Source organism: Coturnix japonica, chromosome 21 (assembly GCF_001577835.2).
Source record: "Coturnix japonica isolate 7356 chromosome 21, Coturnix japonica 2.1, whole genome shotgun sequence".
Lineage (NCBI taxonomy): Eukaryota > Metazoa > Chordata > Aves > Galliformes > Phasianidae > Coturnix > Coturnix japonica.
The window spans coordinates 5,100,282-5,122,657 of NC_029536.1; the positions used below are offsets into that span (position 1 = coordinate 5,100,282).

At 45.7% G+C, this 22,376-nt stretch overlaps 2 protein-coding genes across 2 annotated transcripts; both read right to left on the reverse strand.

The window, feature by feature from the left end:
• Positions 1-986: 986 nt before the first annotated feature.
• On the reverse strand, positions 987-15,472 carry LACTBL1 (lactamase beta like 1). The gene is made up of 7 exons (XM_015882835.2): positions 14,724-15,472; positions 12,650-12,794; positions 10,328-10,437; positions 8,639-8,796; positions 7,382-7,629; positions 6,247-6,352; positions 987-3,891 (listed from the first exon to the last, which is right to left on the reverse strand). Exons 1-7 carry the CDS (start codon positions 14,724-14,726, stop codon positions 2,913-2,915), a joined length of 1,749 nt encoding a protein of 582 aa, XP_015738321.1. The 5' UTR covers positions 14,727-15,472; the 3' UTR covers positions 987-2,912.
• A 2,951-nt stretch (positions 15,473-18,423) lies between these two features.
• On the reverse strand, positions 18,424-21,828 carry LOC107323298. Its single transcript, XM_015882219.2, has 8 exons — positions 21,549-21,828; positions 21,253-21,359; positions 20,721-20,779; positions 20,262-20,355; positions 20,015-20,123; positions 19,674-19,861; positions 19,338-19,463; positions 18,424-18,884 (listed from the first exon to the last, which is right to left on the reverse strand). The coding sequence occupies exons 2-8, from the start codon at positions 21,282-21,284 to the stop codon at positions 18,830-18,832; spliced, it is 663 nt and encodes a 220-aa protein (XP_015737705.1). The 5' UTR covers positions 21,285-21,359; positions 21,549-21,828; the 3' UTR covers positions 18,424-18,829.
• Positions 21,829-22,376: the final 548 nt, after the last annotated feature.

The following is a 22,376-nucleotide window of genomic DNA, read 5'->3' on the forward strand; positions in this document are numbered from 1 at the left end:
GCTCAGTGGAGGTTTGGCTACAGTTTTAGTTTCATCTTTGTGGGGCTACACAAGGCACACATTCGCACAGTGCTGGGACATCCATTTAGGGCTATTAACCTTAATTTGGGGGTTATTAGTAATGTGAGGAACAAGTATCATGCAGGAGCTTGACTGTTCTGTATAAAAGAAGGCCAGAAAAGTTATTTTTCCTTAGGAAAATGCCCATAGAGAAATGGGGAGCTTATCACTTCAAGCATCAGTTTTAGAGTTGAGACAGGGTGGGTAACTGCACATGTTGAAGAATGCATTAGAATCATAGAATCATTAAGGTTGGAAAAGACCCGAAGGAAAGGGTAGATGTAGCACTTAGGGATGTGGTTTAGTGGTCAATATTGGTGGTATGTGGATAGTTGAACTGGATGACCTTAGAGGTCTTTTCCAACCATATCTCTGTAATCCTTGGGGATACACACCTACACAGCAGAGGAGCCCTTCTTTGTGGCCTATAGCCAGAGATAGTTGATAATCAAGTACTCTTTTGCGTACTTTTCCTCCTTCACTGACCTTGAGTTTTATGGCTGGAGTTTATGGAGCTGACGCACGCTAATGTTCTGACAAAGATTTCCTAGCATTATCTTTCTCTGTAAGCACATGTCAGATCTCTTTGACAGAGATAAAGTCTTCAGGACGTATATTTACATCTATTTATGTGAATTTCCAGATTTACATCCACATGCAAAGTATTTTCTTACATTATGCTTGCTGCATTATCTCACACTGGAAGAGGAAAATGGACTTCTATGGAAGTTGAGTCTTACCAGACATATAAGCAGAAGAGCCCTCATGATAAAGCCAGATCCTGTGATTTCTTTGGGGTTGCAAGGGGAAAGCACATAGATCTTTCTCTCTTCTCCTCCTGTTGTGGTTTAACCCAGCAGGCTGCCAAGTATCACACAGATGTTCCCTCAATCCCCCACAGTGGGACAGGGGAGAGAACTGGGATAAAAAAAGATAAAACTCAGGGGTTTAGACAAAGGTTGTTTAATAGGACAGAAAAGGAAGGGAAAATAATAATAATAATGATGATAAAAGAATATACAAAACAAGTGACACACAGTACAATTACATCTATGAGGCTGTTTCAAAAGCGAGTCTCATTGTCGGACTCTATTCCTTCTGGGGTGCCATGTCACCTTAAGACTTGCTTGCCAAGGCCCAGGACAGTGCTTTGGGAAGTGCTGTGGGACGTGGGATATGTTTCCAGCAATCCAGTGGTTGCTTCCCCCACTGTAAGCACGTGGAACTTGCCTTGGTGGGTTTGTGGGAGCGTGATATAATCACTCAGAGGCATTTAATGGTAACTGATGTATAAGTTCCAAAGCAAGAGGAACAGTCTCTTTACATCAGGCACGCCAAGACATAGTTTAGGTATCTCTAAAGGAAATACAAAAGCGGTGCATCATGTCTGCATCCTTATCTCTGGGTATGATCTCACATTACTGGCCTACAGCGAGAATTTGCATTGAGTGTATTGTTTCCACAGCCCAGATTAAATACTTAAATATATATGAGGAAACCTATACGGCAGCAACCATGACTGATTGAAAGGCCAGGTTTATGTTATTCTGTATTTTTGCCAAGGAACTGAAATTGTCTGAAAAAAGGCAAGGAACCATATTTGCCAATTAGGTTTCTAAGCCTTTAGTGATGGTATCTCTACTTGAAATTAGAGCCGAGGAACTACACACAGAATAAAATCAGGGACAGACAACAAGAGAGACCATATGCAGGGAGACTTACTTTCCAGTCCTCTCTAAGAGGCATCCACTTTCAAGACTGTTTGAGCAAACAAACAGGAGGAGGAGTTCACTCTGCAAGAGCACCCAGCCTCAACCCAGTGATGGTATATGGAGGAATACACACTTTGAGAAGTGCTCGCATGGTGTCCGACTCCATCGCCATCGCAGTGATATGATATCAGCTACCATTGATAACTGGCTATTAATATACACCATCTATCCTGATTGCCTTGACATGGAGTGGTCAGAAAAAGGGAGAAGAGAACGAATTTGTTGCTTTGCAGACTTCTTAGAGGTGCATCTATCCTAAATGGGCGCTTATCCTATTCCCCAGGGGAATGCATTTTCAGTTCCCATCCTCACTCAGGTGTGCAAACACAACAGGTATTTATCTACACAGATACTGTGCCCCAGATACTCAAATACATTTCCACATGTTCCTGAACTTAAATACCACACTCACACACTTAAATATCACACTCAAATATCACGCTCACACTCTGTACTGAGATAGTAACAAACTTGATTCCACCTGGAATGTTCAAGTATGTGTTTGTATGACCCTGCTCACAGAAAAACCATATTGCTTCTGGCTCTCCACAGTTTACTTGATGTGAACCTGGAAAGAAATGGAATCCCACTTCCCAGGTATGACAAGCAGAGCCTGTTATCATGTTGGTGCCATTTTTTGAGCAAACCCAGTGAAAAAATCTTGGTTGTGGGAGGTGGGCTCATCAACAGCCTTGAAAGTGACACAGGAATTTTCCAGCCCTTTGATGGTACCAGTCAGTCATCACAAGGGTCATGATACAGGCATTTTAATTGTGAAGACATAAAACCTGCTTGTTTGTTTGTTTGCTTTTATGGCATCCAATCACCATTCATCTACCTCATTTCTACCTGTTTTTTCTGTAGGCATCCTCATTGCTAGCCAATCTGCCATGCAGTGACAGGGACAGCAAACCACTGCAGTCATTTCAGAAGTGAGACACGATGTATTTGTTGGAAATAATAGTCATTTGCTATATTTCCCATTTAAATGGTGTCCAAAAAGCCACATAGAAGGAGAGTCTGGAATGATGCAAATTTGGAGTCACCTCCCAGGAATAGTCAGAAAAGGAGAGGGGACATTTAGCTATAGAATACAGGTTTACGAAGTACACGCACTACGTTGTACGTGTTCAACCCTGGTGCATCAAAGCCAGGAGACAAACCCTTGCGATCAAATGGATAAAAATTAAAGAGCTGCCCATTCTGGGTCTCCAGTGAGATGGAGGCAGAGCCCAGATGTAGAACACATGGGAACTCCTTGTCAAAAACAACTTGGAAGACGCGATCTTCCAGATGGTGGAGCTTGATTGTCCGGTATTTCTCAGGGATCAGCTCTTCAGCATGAGGCCCAAACTGCTGCATGACCAGCACCCCACCACGTCCAACTTTGATCTCATAGAAAGTCAGGTTGGAATAGGTATAATAGCCAACAAAAGGGACTGGACTTGGGGGAGGAGTCAGTGTTTTCTCTGCTTCTCTGAATGCAGTCTCCATGGCAGTAATGAGATACCCATATGTCTGGGTCACAAGATCTCCACCCTGAGGCCTGGGCCCAGCCATCAGTACAATGAAGCTCAGGCGGAGCTTGGGGATCAGTGAGAAAGTAGCTGAATAGCCATCAAGGTCTCCATCCTTCCTAATGACGTCATATCCCAATTGCTCATTTATCTCCCAGGGCGTGCCGGTCTTGTTGGCAAAGTATTCAGTGGAGCACTTAAACAGAGGTGTCAGCATTGTCTTCACTGTGTCAGGCTCTAAGAGACGACGGTGATAGGTGCCTAAAAAGACCATTGCCAGCTTGGCAAGGTCAGCAGCTGTAGAGTACATCTGTCCAGAAGGTCTGTACCAACCGAGGTCATAGAGAGGGGCTGGCTGCTGGCTGCTATAGAAACCCACCGCCATTTGGGAGCGGATAGGTGGTGTGATGTCAAAGCCAGTGTCCTCCATGCCCAAGCGGTCTAGGATGTTCTCTGAGATCCATCGCTGGTATTGTCCATCAGCTGCATGGTCAGCTAGCACGTGTGCCATCAGTGAGAAGGCCAAATTGCTGTAGTGGCATCTGGAAAGAAAGAAATACAGAATCATAGAATCATTTGAATTGGAAGGGACCCTAGAAGGTCATGTAGGCCTGCATCAGCCTTATTTTAGTGACGCAGCATGGATATGATTTTGCAAGAAACAACGGCTAGGTGTCTCTCCTCTGGGGAAAGATGCTAACTTTATCAGATCACATGCGAAAGAGAGAGTAGTGATGAGGCTGTGATAAAGTGTTCATGCCTTGATTTCTTCTTCATTCAAGAGACAGACATTTCTTTTGTGCACATGAGCTGAGCTGTTTAACTGCTATGTATATACAGAAAGAAGGCCAAAGACAGAAAACTTTCGGTGAAAACTTATTTTCAAGCATATTCTGACTTATTGTTCATTTCTCACCAAAAGAATGCGTTCATTCTTTTCAAGAGCAGAGTCAAGAGGTACAGGTGCTTACTTTAAAGGTCTCAAAATCGCAGATGAGTCTCTGGAGATTTAACGTGGTGCAGTAACTTCAGGACCTAAGCTATCTTAAGACGGTAAAAGCACTTAAAAAGCACTCAGAAGTCTCAAAAGCAGAATCCAGTAATGCTGAGTGATTAAAGACATCAAAGTGTAAGCCTTTAATATCCATAAAGGGCACTGAGTCTTTGCACTTGAATTAAGTTTAATGACATAAAGACATGAACGGGTAATTTTCTTTCAAACGCTTTTTCAAAAATCATGTTTTTAACATATTTGATATTTCTTAAACTGTGTGAAAGCACACATCTTACCAAGGCCTACTGAGGTCATAAATTTGGTACCATTTTAACCAATTCCAGCAAATTTCTCATGACCTATAATTTGCCTCGGGAATAAATCCACATTGGACTAGAAATTTATGTCTGAAATTGACTGAAGTTCACCTTTCCAAGAAAAATATATTATAGTAAAATCACAGAAAATGCTGAAATTAAAGGGACCCACAAGAATCACTGACTCCAACTGCTGGCTCCACACAGGGCCACCCAAAACCCAAACTCTATGTCTGATAGTGATGTCCAAGCCCTCTCGTTTGACAAGATCCCTCTTCCCTTGAAGCAGTGAGCAGTTCCTCCTAATTTAGTATCATCCACAAACTTCTTAGTATGCATTTGAGTCTTGCATCCAGATCATTTTTAAAACATTAAAGAGAACTGGCTCCAAAATGAAGCCATGGGAAATCCCCTCTAGTGACTGGCCACCAGCCTGATGTAACCTCATTTACTATAACCCTTTGAACCTGACCCGTAAGCCAATGTTCTAAGATTACATACTTTGTGTCATCATGAGTCCTCAGGAGCTCCAAGCAAATTATTTAAGAATATAATTTTAAAAAATCTGAAACTTTTTGAAGATTTTTTCCCAGTTAGTCTGGATGTTTTCCCTCACTCACTGTCCAGTGGATCTTGTTGGAGCTTTATGATCCTTGAGGTACGTTCCAACCCAGGCCATTCTATGACTCTATGATTGATGATTGTTCATCTTTTTTAGTGTTTGATTGCAGTTCAAGTAACTGACTTAACACTACACAAATTGCAGCAAGTAACTGATTTAGGGGCATGCAGACTTCTACAGACATAGAGTAAATTTCAGTAGAGCTTTTTGACAGGACAAGGGGAATGAATTTAAACAAAGAGAGATTAGATGTCAGGGGGAAGCATGGTGAGGAGTTGGCATAGGCCGTCCAGATTAGATGCCCCATCCCTGGAGGTGGTCAAGGCCAGGCTGAATGCCCTGGGCAGACTGATATGGTGTCTGATGTAGTGGGTGGCTGGCAACCCTGCCCATGGCAGGGGGTTGGAACTAGGTTGTCTTTGAAGTCCCTTCCAATCCATGACATTCTATGATTCTATGAAAATAAATGATGGTTAAAATTGACCAGGTTAATGTGCTCGATCACTGTTGTAAATCATCAGCTTTGACAGTTGAAGGTTCATTGGACCCAAGTACAACGATTTATTTGCCACATCTAGGCTTCTCACTCAAGCTCTATAGTCCGCCAAAAATAAAAAGTAAATAAAATAAAATAAATCCAAAAATGACTCTTTCCAACCTAAGAGATATATTTAGAAGCATAGACTTATAGACTGGTTTGAGTTGGAAGGGACCCTTCAAAGCCATCTGTTCCAACTCCCTGCAATGAACAGGGACAACCACAGCTCCATCAGTGCTCAGAACCCCTTCAGCCTGACCTTGAATGTCTCAGGGATGGGGCACTCAGCATCTCTCTGTGCAAACTGTGCCAGTGCCTCGCCGCCCTATTTGTAGATGGATGATCTGAAGCTCCCTCTAGGAATAGCAATCTTTTTTCCGTTGGTCATGGACTCAACCCAAAAGCTCTTAAATTAAAATATCTGACCTGGTTCCAGGATCAGCCACCAAGACATCATCCTTCAGGAGAGCCAGAGCTTCTTGTGTGCTGCCCTTCCACAGCAGGCTGGTAGAGCGCAGCCTTCTGGGAAGACCTGTACATGGAAAGACCACTAAGATCATCCAGTCCACCCATCACCACCATGCCCACTAAACCACATCCCTCAGTGTCACGTGGTGGCTTTCATATTGCAGAACCTCCTCCTTCTTGTTTTATTTTAACGGCCAGGGAATATAACAGGTGACCTCAACATTCATTTGATTCTTAGTTGAGCTTTTGAAATTGGGGTTCTGCAGCATTAGATTGTCAGTGTCCAAGTTGGTTGGTGTGCCCTGGTATGCTTTCTATAAGTATTTTTAGGACATATCCTACTATGGGTTGGCTTCAGGTGATGCCCAGCTCTATATTATTGCAATTTGCCTGCAAGTTACTTTAATCAAAGATTCTAACTTGGGTTATTTTATTCTCAACTGGAATAATGCAAAGCATAATGGGAGTGCTGCAGGAAAATCTCAGTACAATCTTTTTGGCAGTAAATTCTGGAATCCCCACGTTGAGTATTAACAGCTCTATTTCAAAGAGGTTAAAGATCTCCTGAGTCCTGTGAGCTCCTTCTACCACAACAGAAGAGTTACACAAGTATGAAAGTAGCAGTAGATTAATAGTCTTCTGCCAGCAAGTACAAAGCTATTAATAGCTCAGGAATCCCAGATCAGGAAGCACGCTGACAGCTATATTTAGGTCCACAATCAAGGTCTATCTATTCAAAGCAAAGAGGTTTGGTGCCACTTTGACCCTCACCTCTACTTCTCAGAAAAATGAGAGCACTCCGGGCTGGAGTACAAAAACAGTTATGCAATTTGAAAGTGGTTTCAGGTCAAGCTACTGTGTTGAAAGACATATATTCACTTTGCATAGGAAAAACAATTACCCAGCCCACAGTGCTGCTTGGCCCCTTTCCGAGCCTGGAGAAGACTTTCCATTTATCACTGGGAAGTGCAGAGGTGCAGAACCCATGCTGGTAAATGGCGTCAAGAAGAGACTTTCTTATTCCTGGCATCTGATCTGTTCTCTCAATGGCCTCTTTCAGATGGTAGGCAGAGAGTGAGCAGTGTTGTCTCACCTGAGAGCTGGCTGGCCATTCTGCGTAAGGTAACAGGTGATGGCTTAAGTGGTATCGAACCTTTTTCCACAAATATCAGCCCATCTGCTGTATATCTCTGTTCTGATTCCTTGAACCTTCCCAAAGGGTTTTTAATTGCAAAGTTCTGGGCATAACGTTCCAAAGGGTCATCAAGAGATGTGACTTTCCCTTCCTCCCACATCTTGTACAGCATAAGGGTGGGGAATATCTTGGAGACGCTGGCGATTCTGTGTAGGAATAAATGTATATAAAAAGTATTAAGGAATTCATGAATCAAAAAGTTAGATGCTCAGTACATGAGAGCACAAAACTGACCTGCTACCTGCAGCTTTGCATACAATACCTCTGGTTAACTCAGGACAGAATGGCTAACATGAAGGAAAGTAGCTTGGGTTAATATCTGTAACTCTGGCCTTCATGGATGCTACACAGTGTTCAGTATCCAGCAGTGAGTAATGAGCCTTTCAAATGTGTTTTGGCAAAACAAAAATGTATCTTAAATGATGTCCAAATGATTAAAAGCAACTAGTGCAGCTGACTACAGAACTTTGTTCACTTAGTATTTATGACATCTTTTCTTAATCATTCCTTACTGAACATCACAATAAATTGCAAGTCGTTTAATGGTATTTTAAGACTCAAACGCCACAAAGTTCTGTATTTCATATTCAGATTTGGTATTTAGGTGGCTTCCAAACAGTTAAATTTGGAGAGAGTCCTCTATGCAGGTGTGGTATGGCAATAGGGGCAGGGGGTGGTAAGTTAGTCACAGCTGCTGAAACTTTTCAGGACTGTTTAAGGATAACATTTGATAGCATGCAGACCACGTGTTTCATGTACAGCACAGTTATTAATCACTGAAAATAGGTCTTTAAGAAAGCAAATACTTCTTGTTTTCTTTTTGTTATGGCTTTTACCACACACTAAGAGCTTTATTCTGCCTTCATCTAAAACACAATAGCCCGTATGGCCTTGGCTTTGTAAGTACGCAGGCCTACTTTATACATTCAGAATACAGTCTTCCAAAACCCTATTGCTTTTTCTTATATATACATATATATGTATCACAGGTGTCCATACTGTTCACAAAATAAGTGCTAGCTCTCAGTGTTTAGATTTATGCCCCAGACCTCCTCAAAGAACAAGGACTTTCCTATGTGAAGAGCAGAAGCTTTTGTAGGTCTTCAGGATGTTCATAGTAACTCCACTTAAAGTCAGATCCAACTAATATCTCACCTGTAAATAGTGTACTCATTGGGCACCACTGAGAAGGGATCTGAAGCATTCTTCTTTCCGAAGTTGCCTGTCCAGAGCACAGTGTCATTGTAGATAACGATAGCAGACATGGCGGGGAGGCCAGAGCTATGAATCTTTTGGCGCAGCATCAAGTCTACCTGGAAATTGATAGGAAATGGTGAATTACCAAATCAGGAGCCTTGTAATGCGTATAACATGCAAAAGGAAGTACTAGATGCAGTCCTGTTTAAAATGTACTCATAGAAACAGTACTGAATACATTGAGGGCTGTGATTTCTCTTCCCTTCCTGTTCTTCTAGGTTTGTATAGACCCAATTAGCCGGTGTGGTCCCCCCACATACAGAATGTATTGCTTTTTTTTTTTGACTTTTTCAAAGCCATACTTATGTTGGATATAAGGAAAAAGTTATTCTTAGAAAGAGTGGTAAGGCATTGGAAGGGGCTGCCCAGAGAAGTGGTGGAATCCCCATCCCTGGAGGTGCTGATGAAACATGGAGATGCAGCACTGAGGGATGTGGTTAGTGGACATGGTGAGGGTGGGTTGAGGTTGGATTTGGTGATCTTAGTGGTCTTTTCCAACCTTAGTGATTCCATGACTTCAGCATTACACAAGTTATCTTTTGCATAATTAAGACTAAAGAAATGGCCTTCCAACATTAGTGTTTGAGACAAGAATGGCCAAGCCAAGTAATGTCCTCAGAATCTCCTCTCTGGATGAGTGGGTAAGGTGGCCAGATAGCCAGCAATGGAAATAACCACCTTGCTCCAAGCCCTCATATACCATTGTGGACATGGTAACCAAGTAAAGTATCACACCCACTCGAGCTGCAGATGTAGGTAGAAAAGCCAGAACATCCCAGGGAAGGTTTGGAGCTCAGACAGGCTTCAGTGCTGAGATCAGTTCCAAACACTACTCTGGGCTTACCCTCCAACATGACACTGAACATCAGCACTGAGAATGGGGCTTTTTGCCCTTCCTTCCTTGTTCAAAGCAGTGTTTGCACTAAAAAATGTACAGCCCTAGTTCCAATGGGAGTGTTGGGCAACTCCCATATACTGTCTATCAGGAGGTGGATGCTGAGAGACAGAACCAAGGATCTCATGTTCCATTAAGAAAAGATCTCAGCTAAGGTGAGATCTTTAATGTGAGTTCAAGTCTCCACAGACCAAGGCAGAACCTGAGAGCATCTGAAGATACAGTCTTTAGGTGATGGTGCCTAAGACCCCTTCCAATACCTGTGTCTTTCTATGTGTTCAGGTTCTCTGTGCTTTATATCATTTTTGAAGCAGGGATAGTTTTCACGACTTGCATCCTGAAAACCATTTAGAGTTCTGATTATCTGCATCTCCACAAGTAAGCTACAATAGATAATACTCAAATAAAAGCAAAAATTGTGATCACAGCTGTGAGACTGCTTCTGTATCATGATTTCTTGAGCAAGGACTCTGCAACCTGGAAAAAGAGACAAAGGGAAGTGTGTATTATATGACTGAGGTGCATAAAATCCAGTGTGTCTGGTCAGAATGTGGCTCAAATGTACATTTAGATGATCTCCACATCTTCTGTCCCCTATGTTCTTGCTCTAAGATGCTTAGGGTCAAAATGCTTATTGGCTCCTTCAGAACAGCAGACATGAACTACATCTCCCCAGTTCCCCTCTCACAGACCTTCTCCAATGCATCCTTCAAAATGGGGATTGGGTGGTCCAGTGGTACTGGTTCAGGGTAGCGTGGGCACATCTGCACAGATTCTGATCTTACTTCCATCACAGATGGGTCTAGAAAACATTTCAAAGACAATATATGTGATACGTGACTTGAAAAGATATACTGACAAACTTTAACCTCATTGAGCAGTCAGCACTAGCTTTATTTATTGTATCATCCAAAGCTGAAGGACACTTCAGCATAGACACAGGGAGAGAATCTTGAATTGTTTCTGTCTCACATTATATAGGACTTTCAGGGAGCACTGTGCTCTGCTATTGCTCATTCCAATGTGATACAGCAGATGGGACAAACAGAAGCTGCAACAGAATCATAAATTAATTAAGTTTGGAAAAGACCTCTAAGATCATCCAGTTCAACTGTCCTCCAATCACCAGTATTGTCCACCAATAGGCTCCAACTGACTCTGCAAGCTGGAATAGGAGACTAAGAGGCTGGGACTACAGAAGACTATGGAGTGTGCTTGTCATGGATGTAGACCTGATGGAAGTGCACTGCCAATGTACAGGGGAAGACCTGTGTTTGGTTTCAAGAGCAAAGCCGTCCCATGGATATTGTGACTGCCACCAGAAATCTAACATTGTTAAATGGTTGACACAATACATACATTGCTGTCATGGTTTTATGACTGTTGTAAACCACTGACAATTGCACAAACAAGTTTATCAGCTGTCCTCTGAACTGGCAATATCCTACATATTCCAGAGATATGTCTTAAATTTGGAGGGCAAGTGAAGATTCAGTGTGAAATGGTGACCCTTCTACTTGGAGCCAATGCTTTCCCAATTGATCCCAAGGTGCTGAGAAACACAGCTCCTTTGCTCTGTAAGCTCTTCATGCTTCTCTGAGCATGAAGCATTAGAAATACAGATGAGAAGATGAATAGCAATACAGAAGCTTCGAGCTGAGTGGGAATGGATGTACAAGAGCCTACAGGCAGCCTCCGATATCCTGCAAAAATAAGTATGTCTGAAATCATTCTAGACATTATTGGTCTATGAAGTACATCTGTCACCCTTATTGTGGATTTCATGCCACCTTTGGGCTACTTAAAACTCTGATCCAGCTACACTGTGTATATTACACCTTTGCACATACAGTGTCTTGAATCTGTCTGTTGCGTTTACAATAATTCAATGAAAGAGAATTCCAGTGTGAACTGGGAACTCATGCCAGTTCAAAGATATAAGATTACAGGAATTGGAAAGGAAGCAAACCCATAGAGAATGTGAAATAAAATGTCTTTTCCCTTGATATACCAAATAATCTATGTTAAAGATGGGCCAGAATGAGGACCTGGAGAACTACATGCCTGTCAGTTTGACTTTGGTGCTGGGGAATGTTATGGAACAGATCATCTTGAGTGCCATCATATAGCACATACAGGACAAACAGGTAATCAGGACATTAGACATGGGTTTATGAAAGGTTTGTCCCACTTGACCAACTTGATCTCCTTCTATGAGAAAGTGACCTGCTGAGTGGATGAGTGAAAGGCTATGGATGCTCTCTGCCAAGATTTTAAGTAAATCTTTTGCCAGTTTCTCATAGCTTTCTATTGGAGAAACTGGCTGCTTGTGGCTTGGATGGGTGTACAGTTCACTGGGTGAAGAACTGGCTGGGTGGCTGGACCCTAAGAGTTGATGTGAATAAAGCTATCCCAGATAAAAGATGGCTCACAGGAGACATTATTGCTCTTTATAACTACTTCAAAGAATGTTGTAGTGAGGTGGGGGTGGTCACTCTCTCCTCCCAAACAACAAGGGACAGAACATAAGGAAACAGACTTAAGTTGTGCTGGGTAGGTTTATACTGAATATCAGGAAAAAATTCTTCACTGAAAGGGTTGTGAAGCATTGGAACAGGCTGCCCAGTGAAGTAGTTGAGTCACCATTCCCAGGGGCATTTAAGAGATGTGTTGCTAAGGGGCTTGGTTTAGTGGTGGACATGGCAGTGCTGGGTTTGCAGTTGGACTTGATGATCTTTGAGGATTTTTCCAACATAAATGATTCTGAGATTCTATGAAAGCCAGAAGTATCAGCAAATCCATCAGGAACTGAAGATATTCCTCCCCACCTCAATTTTCTTTTGTGTATGAGCACCTCTGGACACTGGAAGAATTAAACAGTATCTCCTCAACCCAATTTTCTGTGTTCTTGTACCAGCTAATGTGGTAAATTTGAGTGCAGTCTTCTCAATGGAGAAAGATGTTCACAAGGGAAGAAAGACATTTATTGATCAGGCTTAAAGCTGTCTACTCACTGGGCTCCACCCTGGGGAGGCTGTATTGCCACAGGAAGCAGCCTGTCATAGCAACAGATAGCAGGAAGAAGAAGATGACCAACACATGAATCCACTTCACTTCCATAACAGAGAGCTTGAGGAGGCCTCGACTGCTGGATGCTTGCTGAAAGCACAGAAGATATGATCTCAGAGGGGTAAAAGAGAGGGGAAAACAGTCTTGCATGGATACTGGATAGGTGAAAAAGGCACATGCAGACAATACAGCTGTTGGAGGGCCATGGACTAAATCCAGTACTCTTATGACCCAGCTAGCCATAGGCACTGCAATAATCAGAACCAGAGATGGTTTCTTGCCTTTCACTGCAACACATACTCTCCTCACCTTGTTGGTCTTATTGGTTTTCATGGAAATGTATCACTCACACACTGAGAGCTTGCCTTTTGCCCTTCCTGGAGATGAATCTCACCATGCAAGCTGAAAGGATTCTTTTATAGCTCTCATTTCATCCCTTCTCAACCACCACAACTTATTCCTGGATATATTTTCCAACCCCAGAGTCCAGCATCTGTTCATGGCAGCCACCAGTCTGAGCAGATCCAGCTTTTCTAAATGAAAGATGGAACTTTTCACCATGTAATGCCCTTCTGCTTTGCACCTGCAAGTCTCATTATATCATATACCATCTGCAAGCCTGACATTTACAGAGGCCATGCTTCAGAAAACCAGCTAATGTTTTGGGTTGATGCAGATCTCTCAACACTGGAGGCCATCCAGGTTGGTAATACAACTATACAAATGTTATACAGAAATAAGGAACAGATGACAAATGATTAGGTCCATAAGCATGAGCTCTGCTCTTGCACTGACTATAAGAAGTAAACAGAGTGCTTCAGAAAGTTTGGCAATTAATGTTCTATAACATACAGCCTGCAGTTTGCATCCAGTATGGTCTACACCACAAAGCTGTTTCAGGTTGTCTGGACACAGCTGTAGTATAGACGGACTAAAATAATCCCTATAGATTTCCACATGGCCTTTTTCCTTTCTTCCCCCCACCCTTCCCCCCTCTTTTTGGGTTAAAGGATAGTATAGAAGATTTGGGGCATCTCATCCCTGCTGAAACTCTGGGCTGCAATTCTGAGTTGCAAATCTGATGCCCTTTAGTCACATAGATTTCTGAAGCTGAAACATGCTCCAGATTGTTCCATAACATCATTAAGACTTCAACGATGGCTTCAGATACAGTTCCCTACAGACCCATTCTCAGGCCCAAACCTAGCACAGGAAACATGCAACCCATATTCTGTCTATTAGACTAAATCCCATGTTCCTAGAGATGGGAATACCTCTGGGGCACCTTTTAGTTATATACAAACAATCTCTTATAGTGCCTTAGTAGGCACCGAGGAAAAGCCCATATATTGAGTTCTCTTTAATCATCCCCACAATGGCAGGCTTCAGTTTATATTGACAGACATTTCCTAGAGCTATAATGAGATTATCGAATCATAGAATAGGTTGGAGGGGGCCTTACACCCTATCCAGCTCTAACACCCTGTTATGGGCTGGTTGCCCCCTGCCCCAATTAGGCTGCCCAGGGCCCCATTCAACCTGGCCTTGCAGAAAGGAGTGGTATGAGGCCCTCTTTGCCTTCTTGAATTAATTTCCATCATAATAAGCTGACAACCATCAAGCCACAGTTTCTCTGACCACTTTCCTTGTTTCACTGAGAAGCTGATTCCTGCACCTCTAAGAGCTCAGTGAAAGAACAAGATTTTCTGATATACACATTGGACACATCTCACAAACTCCAAACTCCCCAGACCACTGAGGGCTGTTTTTGCATCTCACATTACTGAATAACCTACATTGCTAGTAGCACAGACAAAGCAAGGCAGGGTAAGGGGGGCTACCAAGCACTTAGGCACATAGGAATGAATACAAACACACATGGGAACAAGTGCACACAGCTTCTGCATGCTACATCTTCTCACTGAGCTCATGATGGAGGGGAAGGAGTGGGAGTTTCACATAGACGCTTAGGTACACCATTCTGACCTCTCCCCATGCTCGTCCAATCCCAGCACATACCATCACCAGAAGCTGTCTCAGTCCCAGAGGACATTGTCAGGCATCTCAGTGTGTGCGTGCCATAACAAATCCAGGCTGTCTGACCTCAGCCCCAGTAAGGGTGGAGCAGAGTTCTTAGCCATGCTCCTAAATGTAGCTGCTTGTCACAGGAAGGTGCTTCTCAGTTACTCCAGCCGAATGGTCTTTCCTCCTTAATAGTTCTGCTCCAAGTTTCCCTGTCCATTTTACCCATGCAGGCCCTCCAGAAAGTGCTGCTGATCTCCCCTGGGCAAGGAGATTAAGTGACAGGGACAGAATGGATTTTTCTCTCAGGAAAGTGCCTGAGAGACTGAATGTTAATTCTCCCTAATGCTTCTCTGCCACGTGTGTGAATCACAGCTGAAAGCATGAGGGCTTCACGAACTATTTATAGCAGCTTCATCTCCTTCTGACATCTGAACAGGAGGCGATTAACTCATGAGATGGGCAGCCCCTGTGTGCCTCCAGCCAGCCATACTCGGGCAGGTTTGGGAGGGGGTGGTGAGGGCTGTTTGCATGAAGGGGAGGTGGGGAAGCTTAAAGCATGCTCTGTGCTTAATCCTGTGCAGACAGCCTTCTGGAGTTCCCCTGCGCTGATAGCCAAGAGTCATTCCCAGCTAACAGGATCGCTATATATGGATGTGGCTGGTGTTTTCCTCCCTGGTAGCTGCTGGAGGATGTGAAGGAAAGGGAGAGGTTTTTATTTGAATGGAACAAAGCCTTACCCGCAGCTGTAACCCCTCCATGGCTGCTGAGAATTCTCTTCTCATCCCTTGTGCTGTTTGTCTCCATAAACAAAAAGCTCACAAAACCCTCTGATAAAGGAAAAAAATAATTAAACAAAATTACACTAGTGCAGGAGATTAATACATACACACATACACATATATATATATACACAAAAGAGTAGGAACCAGGAGGGAAGTCAAGACAGAGACCAGTCTTCTGCTAACACAGAGTAACAAAGCTCAGACCAGCAGAGCAGCAGGGATGGACCGGTTATGTATAGGGAAAGAAACCAATGTCCCAGTGGCTAGTCCACAGTAATGCCTTCTTTCTAGTTCCCATTCCCAGGACCGTGTATTCAAAGCAAGAGCTGGACTCAAACTCTGGGACTTGTCAGTGCCCACAAGCACCCTCATCCCACCTCCTGAATGCAAGGAATTCATAGAATCACAGAATCATTAAGGTTGGAAAAGATCACTAAGATCAACTTGAGCCTCCCCTGGCACAACTTGAGGCCATCACCTCTCAACCTGTATCTGTTACCTGGGAGAAGCAGCCAACCCTCACTTCACCACAACCTCATTTCAGGAACTGTAGAGAGCAATGAGGTCTCCACTGAGCATTCTGCAAGGGGAGCTCTGCAACTTTCAGGACTGACCCATTCCATTATGCCTGCTCAATAGGGTCCTCACAGTGATCTACATTCTCAGCCTTGCTCTGTCTATGTATCCAGTCCATAAAGACTTGAAGCCCCTTATTAGTCTTGGGAATCAGTCACAACCAAGAAGAGCTATCACAGACATTTAGAAGAGCTGAAATAGTTGCATGGGAGGAAAACTCCCTTTTGCATTCCTAACCATCTACAGCAAAAACAAACCCATAGTGAGAGCTCTTACCAGCCTTGCTGCTGCCTTCCAGGTTCCAGTGCTGATGAATTTGGGACTGTTCTGGAATTGCAGATGTTAAGAACATCTGAAGCACTAATCCCAACAATCAGCCTCTCTGAGCACAGATTATTTATTGGCCGTGCTTCACCCCTCCTCAAGCAATGTAGCATCTGTCCAGAGCTGCAGCCAAAAGGGAGTATTATTGGTGATTTCAGGGCTCACATAGCAAAGCAGAGTGCAAAACTGTGCTGAACAGGTGAGATGGAGGGGTGCAGAGAAGTAGTTACACTCTGTAAGCAATGCACTGCCATTATCATGTAAAAGTGCATTATACGTACACTGCACGTAACTGACAGCCCACAGAAGATTCTGTCTTTCAGAATACCTGTTAAAAGAAAGTGATGTGGCCCCAGGCCTTGAAGGTCAGCGCGTAAATAGCTTTGACCTGGAAGCACCCAGGAGAGCTGTTAGATCTTAGGGAATGTTTTATATCAAACTGCTGTCCAAAGTCTTTTTAGGCCTCTCCAGCTCCTGAACTGCAATACAGATCTATGCAAAGAATCTGCATGGTCATTAGTGCAGATTTTCCTGTTGGGGTACTAAGTTATCATTGTAAGGATTTATGAGTGCATGCAATAGTTCTGAGGAGATAGAGTGTTCCAGAATAGCTGAGTTATGGCCTGTAGGATAGGGAGTTAGTGGGCGTGGGGATTAGGTAGGTGTGTATATGGGTCCTCTCGTGTGCATCGCGTTTTGGGTAGTGGATGTACACGTCTGCATGGGAATTAGGATGGCATATAAGGAGTGTGACGCAGAGATGTCATGGCATCCATGAATATGTCACTCTCACCTGGATGGTCGAGGTCTCAGGATAAGTTGGGTTAACTGGTGGTTATGTCAATTTCCTAAAGGACTGCTCAGCTTGGACCCTCCGCTGTCCTGGGAGGAAGCTGCAGGCACCGTCAGGAGCTGCAGGCCACCACAGGGGAGCTGCAGGCTGCCATGGGGCCTTCCCTTCACCTCTTTTGCTCCTTTTGGAGCATATTCACCTCTTTTGCTCCTTTTTGCTCATCCTTTTGGGCTGTATTCGAGCAGACCGGGCTGGATTCGGGCAGGCCCTGCACCAGCCCTGTCAGCTCGGCCTGCATCTCCACACCGGGGCCTAGCATTGGGATGGGCCGGAGGGAGAGCTCTGTGCGGCCTGTGCCAGGCAGCACGCACACACAAAGCCTGGAAGCACCCAGGAGAGCAGTTAGATCTTAGGGAATGACTTATATCAAACTGCCGACCAAAGGCTTTTTAGGCCTCTCCAGCTCCTGAACTGCAAACAGATCTATGCAAAGAATCTGCATGGTCAGCACCATGATAAAACACATCCCATAGATAATTCCCACCCGCAGCATCATGCTGGACCCTCATGCATTTCCTTCTTCCAGAATCTCAATCTTCTCCTTTTTGAGTTCCTCTCTCATCCTCATTTCCCTTCCTAAATGTGGGGAATGTGATGTGCCATGTTCTAATGTGAATATGCAGGAAATTTTGGTTTTGAGGGGCTATGAAGGTGGTTCCTGTAGTCCACAGGGCTTGCTCTGTGCTGGTTCCACAATGGACAGCCCAAGCCAACAGTGGAATAGCTGTGAAGCTGGTAATACCTCTGTGAAAACTTGTTTGGGCAAAAATGCCACAGGGAGAGAGGACACAGGAATCATACTAGAAGGAAATGATGTGTGGCAGTGCAGATATCCTCGACAGCCCATGGAGGATCTTTGCCGGACAGATGGATATTCTTGAAGGAAGTATAACAAATGAAATACCTACATGGATTTTCCTAAGGGACTGCTCAGCTTTGCCCCTCCACTGTCCTGGGAGGAGCTGCAGGCCATGACGATGGAGCTGCAGGCCAACACAATGGAGCTGCAGGCTGCCATGGGGCCTTCCCTCCACCTCCTCTGCTCTGGGCTCTACAACCCAAGTAAATGTGGTCAGCCAGAGCCCACACATCCCTTCCTAGGGTGCCTCTTGTCCCCCAGTCTGTACACAGAGCCAGGGTTGCACCATCCTAGGAGAAGAACTCAGCACTTGCACTTGTTAAAGTTGATGTGGTTGGAGACTGCCAGGCTCTCTGATTTGTAAAGCCTTCAGCCGAAGGCCTTGCTTCCCTCAAGGGACTCCATAGTTCCTCATTTCATACGGTCCTTGCAGGACCTAGCAGACTGCCCTTCCCAAAGCCCTGCAGGTGAACATGGCGCAAGACAAGCGATGACAAACCCCCAACTTATAAGGTGTTCCAATGATCTTTATTTGGCTCTGCTTTGCTGTTACAGCAGAGGCAATGATGGTAACAAGGGAGTTATCTACAGTATCAATATGGCTCCTCTCAGCCCCGGTACTGCCAATCTTGGGGCTTCAATTTCATGGCCATGGTGTGAGTGGGCACAGTATGAGCTGGTTGCACTGCGCCCGCCTGATGGTCTCTCATTTGCCCTTGTGTTTTTCATTGGCTTCATGGAGCTCCATCTTCTTCACAAAGCTGTAAGGGGAGAAGCAAAGATGTGCACTTGGAATCACAAAGAAGAAGGCAGAGATATCCTGCTCACCCTCAGCAGAGTATGAGGGACCAGCTGCATTCGTGTGACACACGTGAAGCTCATCATCCCAGCGCTGGGATGTGGGACCAGGTAGGGACGGGTCCTCCAGGCAAGATGCCTCGGTGTCCTTACCATCCCAGGGGTGGGATGGTCTCCATGGAGTGGAAAGGCAGAGCCAAATCCCAGCAGCACCCACCCACCCTCTGCCCCCAGTTCTGCCTTCTCGCATCTCCTGGGCTGGAAGGCAGCTCTGGCTCTAGGGCACAGCCTCAGGAGCATGCTGCTTTCTATGGCACCAGGCTCTAAGGGTAAGGCAGTCCCTCCCAGCTCTGCTGGCAGGGCGAGGGAGGCACTGGCCACTGCAGGAAAATCCTCTCGCTGCTGCAGATATTTACCTGATGTACTCCTTGGGTCGGCCAGCATGGAGCCAGTTTTGCTCCACCTTCTTCCTCCATCCTTCCCGGTTCACCTTGTATGACTCCAAGGTGGACAGGACATGTCTCGCCCACAGTGACTGGTGACTGCAACAGCAGAGAGAAACTCCTGTTCACACCCTGTTTGAGATGCAGCCTTCCCCAGTACCTGCCCACTGCCACCTCGGCACCCCATGCTGCCTTGGAGCCCCAGCACCCGTCATGGTGGGATGAGCTTCAGGCTCCCCTGACCCCACATTTGGTCATTCACAGCCCGTGGCTTCTGCCAAGCCTTGCTGGGAGCTGCTGCACACTTACTTGGGCGCTGCCATGTGTGCTGGAGGGGCCACTGTCCTCTTCTCTGCTCGAGGAAGCTGGCACGTAATCTCCTCGCTAGATTTCTTGCTGGAGATTTTTACTGGTCGCGGTTTCTCCCTCTCCTGTGTGGTGCTCTTAGGAGAGGTGAACCGCTGCTGGACTTGGGGTGTTGTGAAGTGTGTCCTTGCCTGTGTGAGAAGTAGAGGCAGATGGGAGCCCACATCGCCATAAGGAAACGAAGTGCCACAATAACAGAGGGGATGAACTTGGTCAGGAGGGCTCTCCTGGGATTCCCTCTCCATAGAGCTGTGTTTCTTGACCCATCACCCCAGTGCAAGTACCTGTGATGTTCCCAGCTGTCCAAGCAAAGGAGGAAGCTTGACTTCTTCCTTCCTCTCCTTCATCTCCGGGCGTCTCTCTGCCCGTTTCTTTGCAATAGGCGGCAGAACACTGCAAGCAATACGGGGAGCTTGTTGGAGAGCAGCAGGAGCCTGGAGGGAGCTCAGCATGCCCAAGGGCCGAGGAAGGGGCTCCTCGCAGACAAATGGGAGCTCAGGGGGTCACGCTGTCAGTTCCCAAAGCTCTTACCATACAGGCTCCTTATAGGTCCCATCTTCTGCCAGCAGGTCACGTATCCAGATGGGTGGAATGTGGCCAGTGAGGAACTGGCGTTCTCGATACTCTGGAAGCACAAAGCAAAGAAGCTGATCACAGCTGCATCTCAGACACTGACCACAGCACAGCCATGCCAGATGCACGTGCATCTGCTGCTGCTCTCTGGCCTGGCCCCTTATCCTTTGGGGCTGGGCATCCAAGGGGGGACACCGTGCTCTCCAACTACCACTCGTTCCCAGCTCTCCATTTCCAAAGGCCCTGCTGATCCCTCAGCAGTTCCTGAACCCATTGCTTCCATGGGTCCCCTTTGGGAAAGGAGGTGATCTGCGAAATTCTGCCATGTTGGAGGATCTCAGGATAAGCAGCATGGAGTCAGAGGCACAGTAACACAATCTTGCTTTTCTATGTTACATCTACATGGTAGCACGGTACCTTTTTGCTCTGCGACATCTTCCTTTACAAATTTTGGCACCTCAACCTTGGGACAAAAGCTGCAAATAAAGGAGAGGCAGCGGTTACACGAAGGGACAAGTGTAGTCCTCTGCAGCCTCTGGGACAGAGCTGCTCACAGAGCTGCTCCAGAGTGGGACAGCTGACTCTTGTCTTCAGTTTTGTGTAGCAGAATATACAACCAGGTAGTATTTGGAAACAAAGCTCAGATGGAAAATGTCAGCATCTTGGCTTTGGTTTGTTGCTTGTTTGTGCTTTTCTGCCTCACCCAAAGGAAAGGGAGGGAGCAGAAGCAGCTTTATGGAAAATGGACCTTCCTCAGAATCGCTCTCACAGAGGGAGGAATGGAAGGAGGAAGAAGAGCCCCCATCCCAGAGAAGCTGCAGTGGCCAGGGTCTGCAAGGAGAATCACTACTTGGACTCTGTGCGTGCACACCAACTCATGAGACTGGGCCTGGCAACAAGAGCTTGGACACCTCTGGGCACTCTGGGCTACAGAAGCGAAGATCATTACCTTGGAGGTACATAGACCTTCCTCTGATTCATTTTAGTTGAGTTTTAGTTTAGATTCAGTTCAGTTGGCCCTTTGCAGGCTTAGATCAAGAGTGTCAGGCTTGTGATCTGCAAGAAGGACACAGAAGTGAGAGGGGATCCCCAGCAAGAAAGCCATCGCTGCTCACAAGGGCGGCCAGCCTCCCCATCACCCACAGCCCAGGCTCCCTCCGCACAGCCTTCGGTGCCTCCATGTCCTGCCCAGAGGCGCTGCCCAGAGCTGGTCTGCAACCAAGGGAAGAGTCCAAATCTTCTTACCAACCACCGAGATCCTGCACTCGTCCTCTGCACGTCTCCAAACACACCCAGCACTATCGCACTGCTTGCCTTTGCCTTCACCTCCTCGCTGCAGAGCAGCTACTGAGAGAAGAGCACTGGCGAGAGCAGCAACTCGCGTCTGGGTTCACCTCCACCTCTCAGGGAAGTGTGAGGTGGGAGCTGTGGGGCAGGGCAGGGATCAGGGTGAGCTGTGCTGCCCCATTGTGAATTCAGCCCATGTCACAAAGGGGCTGCAGGGCCCCACCCTGCCCACGTCACCATCCTGCCCACGTCACCACCCTGCCAGGCTTCTTGCTACCAAGGTAGGGGGCTGTGCTTGGCATGGTGGGGTCTACCCCCACCCTGCCACTGCCTGCTATGCAAGGAAAGCCAAAGCATCGTGCAGATCTACCATGAGACCTCACGTCAGCCATGTAGGCACAGGAAAGTGCTTGCCAGACTTGTAGGGTAAATTAACAGCAGTTGAAAATATTCCTGGGGCCCCATGTACAGTTCTTCATCCTGCCTTGGGTGAAGCACTGTAGGGATGTAAGGCTGGGCTGGAGAACCTTCGCAACAGAGAAAGGCTGAGCAAGCTCTGGGCTTGTCTAGAGTGGGGAAGGCAGACCTTGTTACAATTTTTCTGTCTATAAAAGGAGCTAAAAAGAAGAACAAGAGTGACTTTTTGCATGCTAACGGTGATAAGACAATGGGGAATGGCTTTAAACTAAAAGAGGGGAAATTTAGGCTAGATGTTGTAGGAAATTCTTTACTCAGGGCAGCGAGGCCCTGGCAGTGCTGCCCATTGCCAAGAATGGGGCCTTGGCA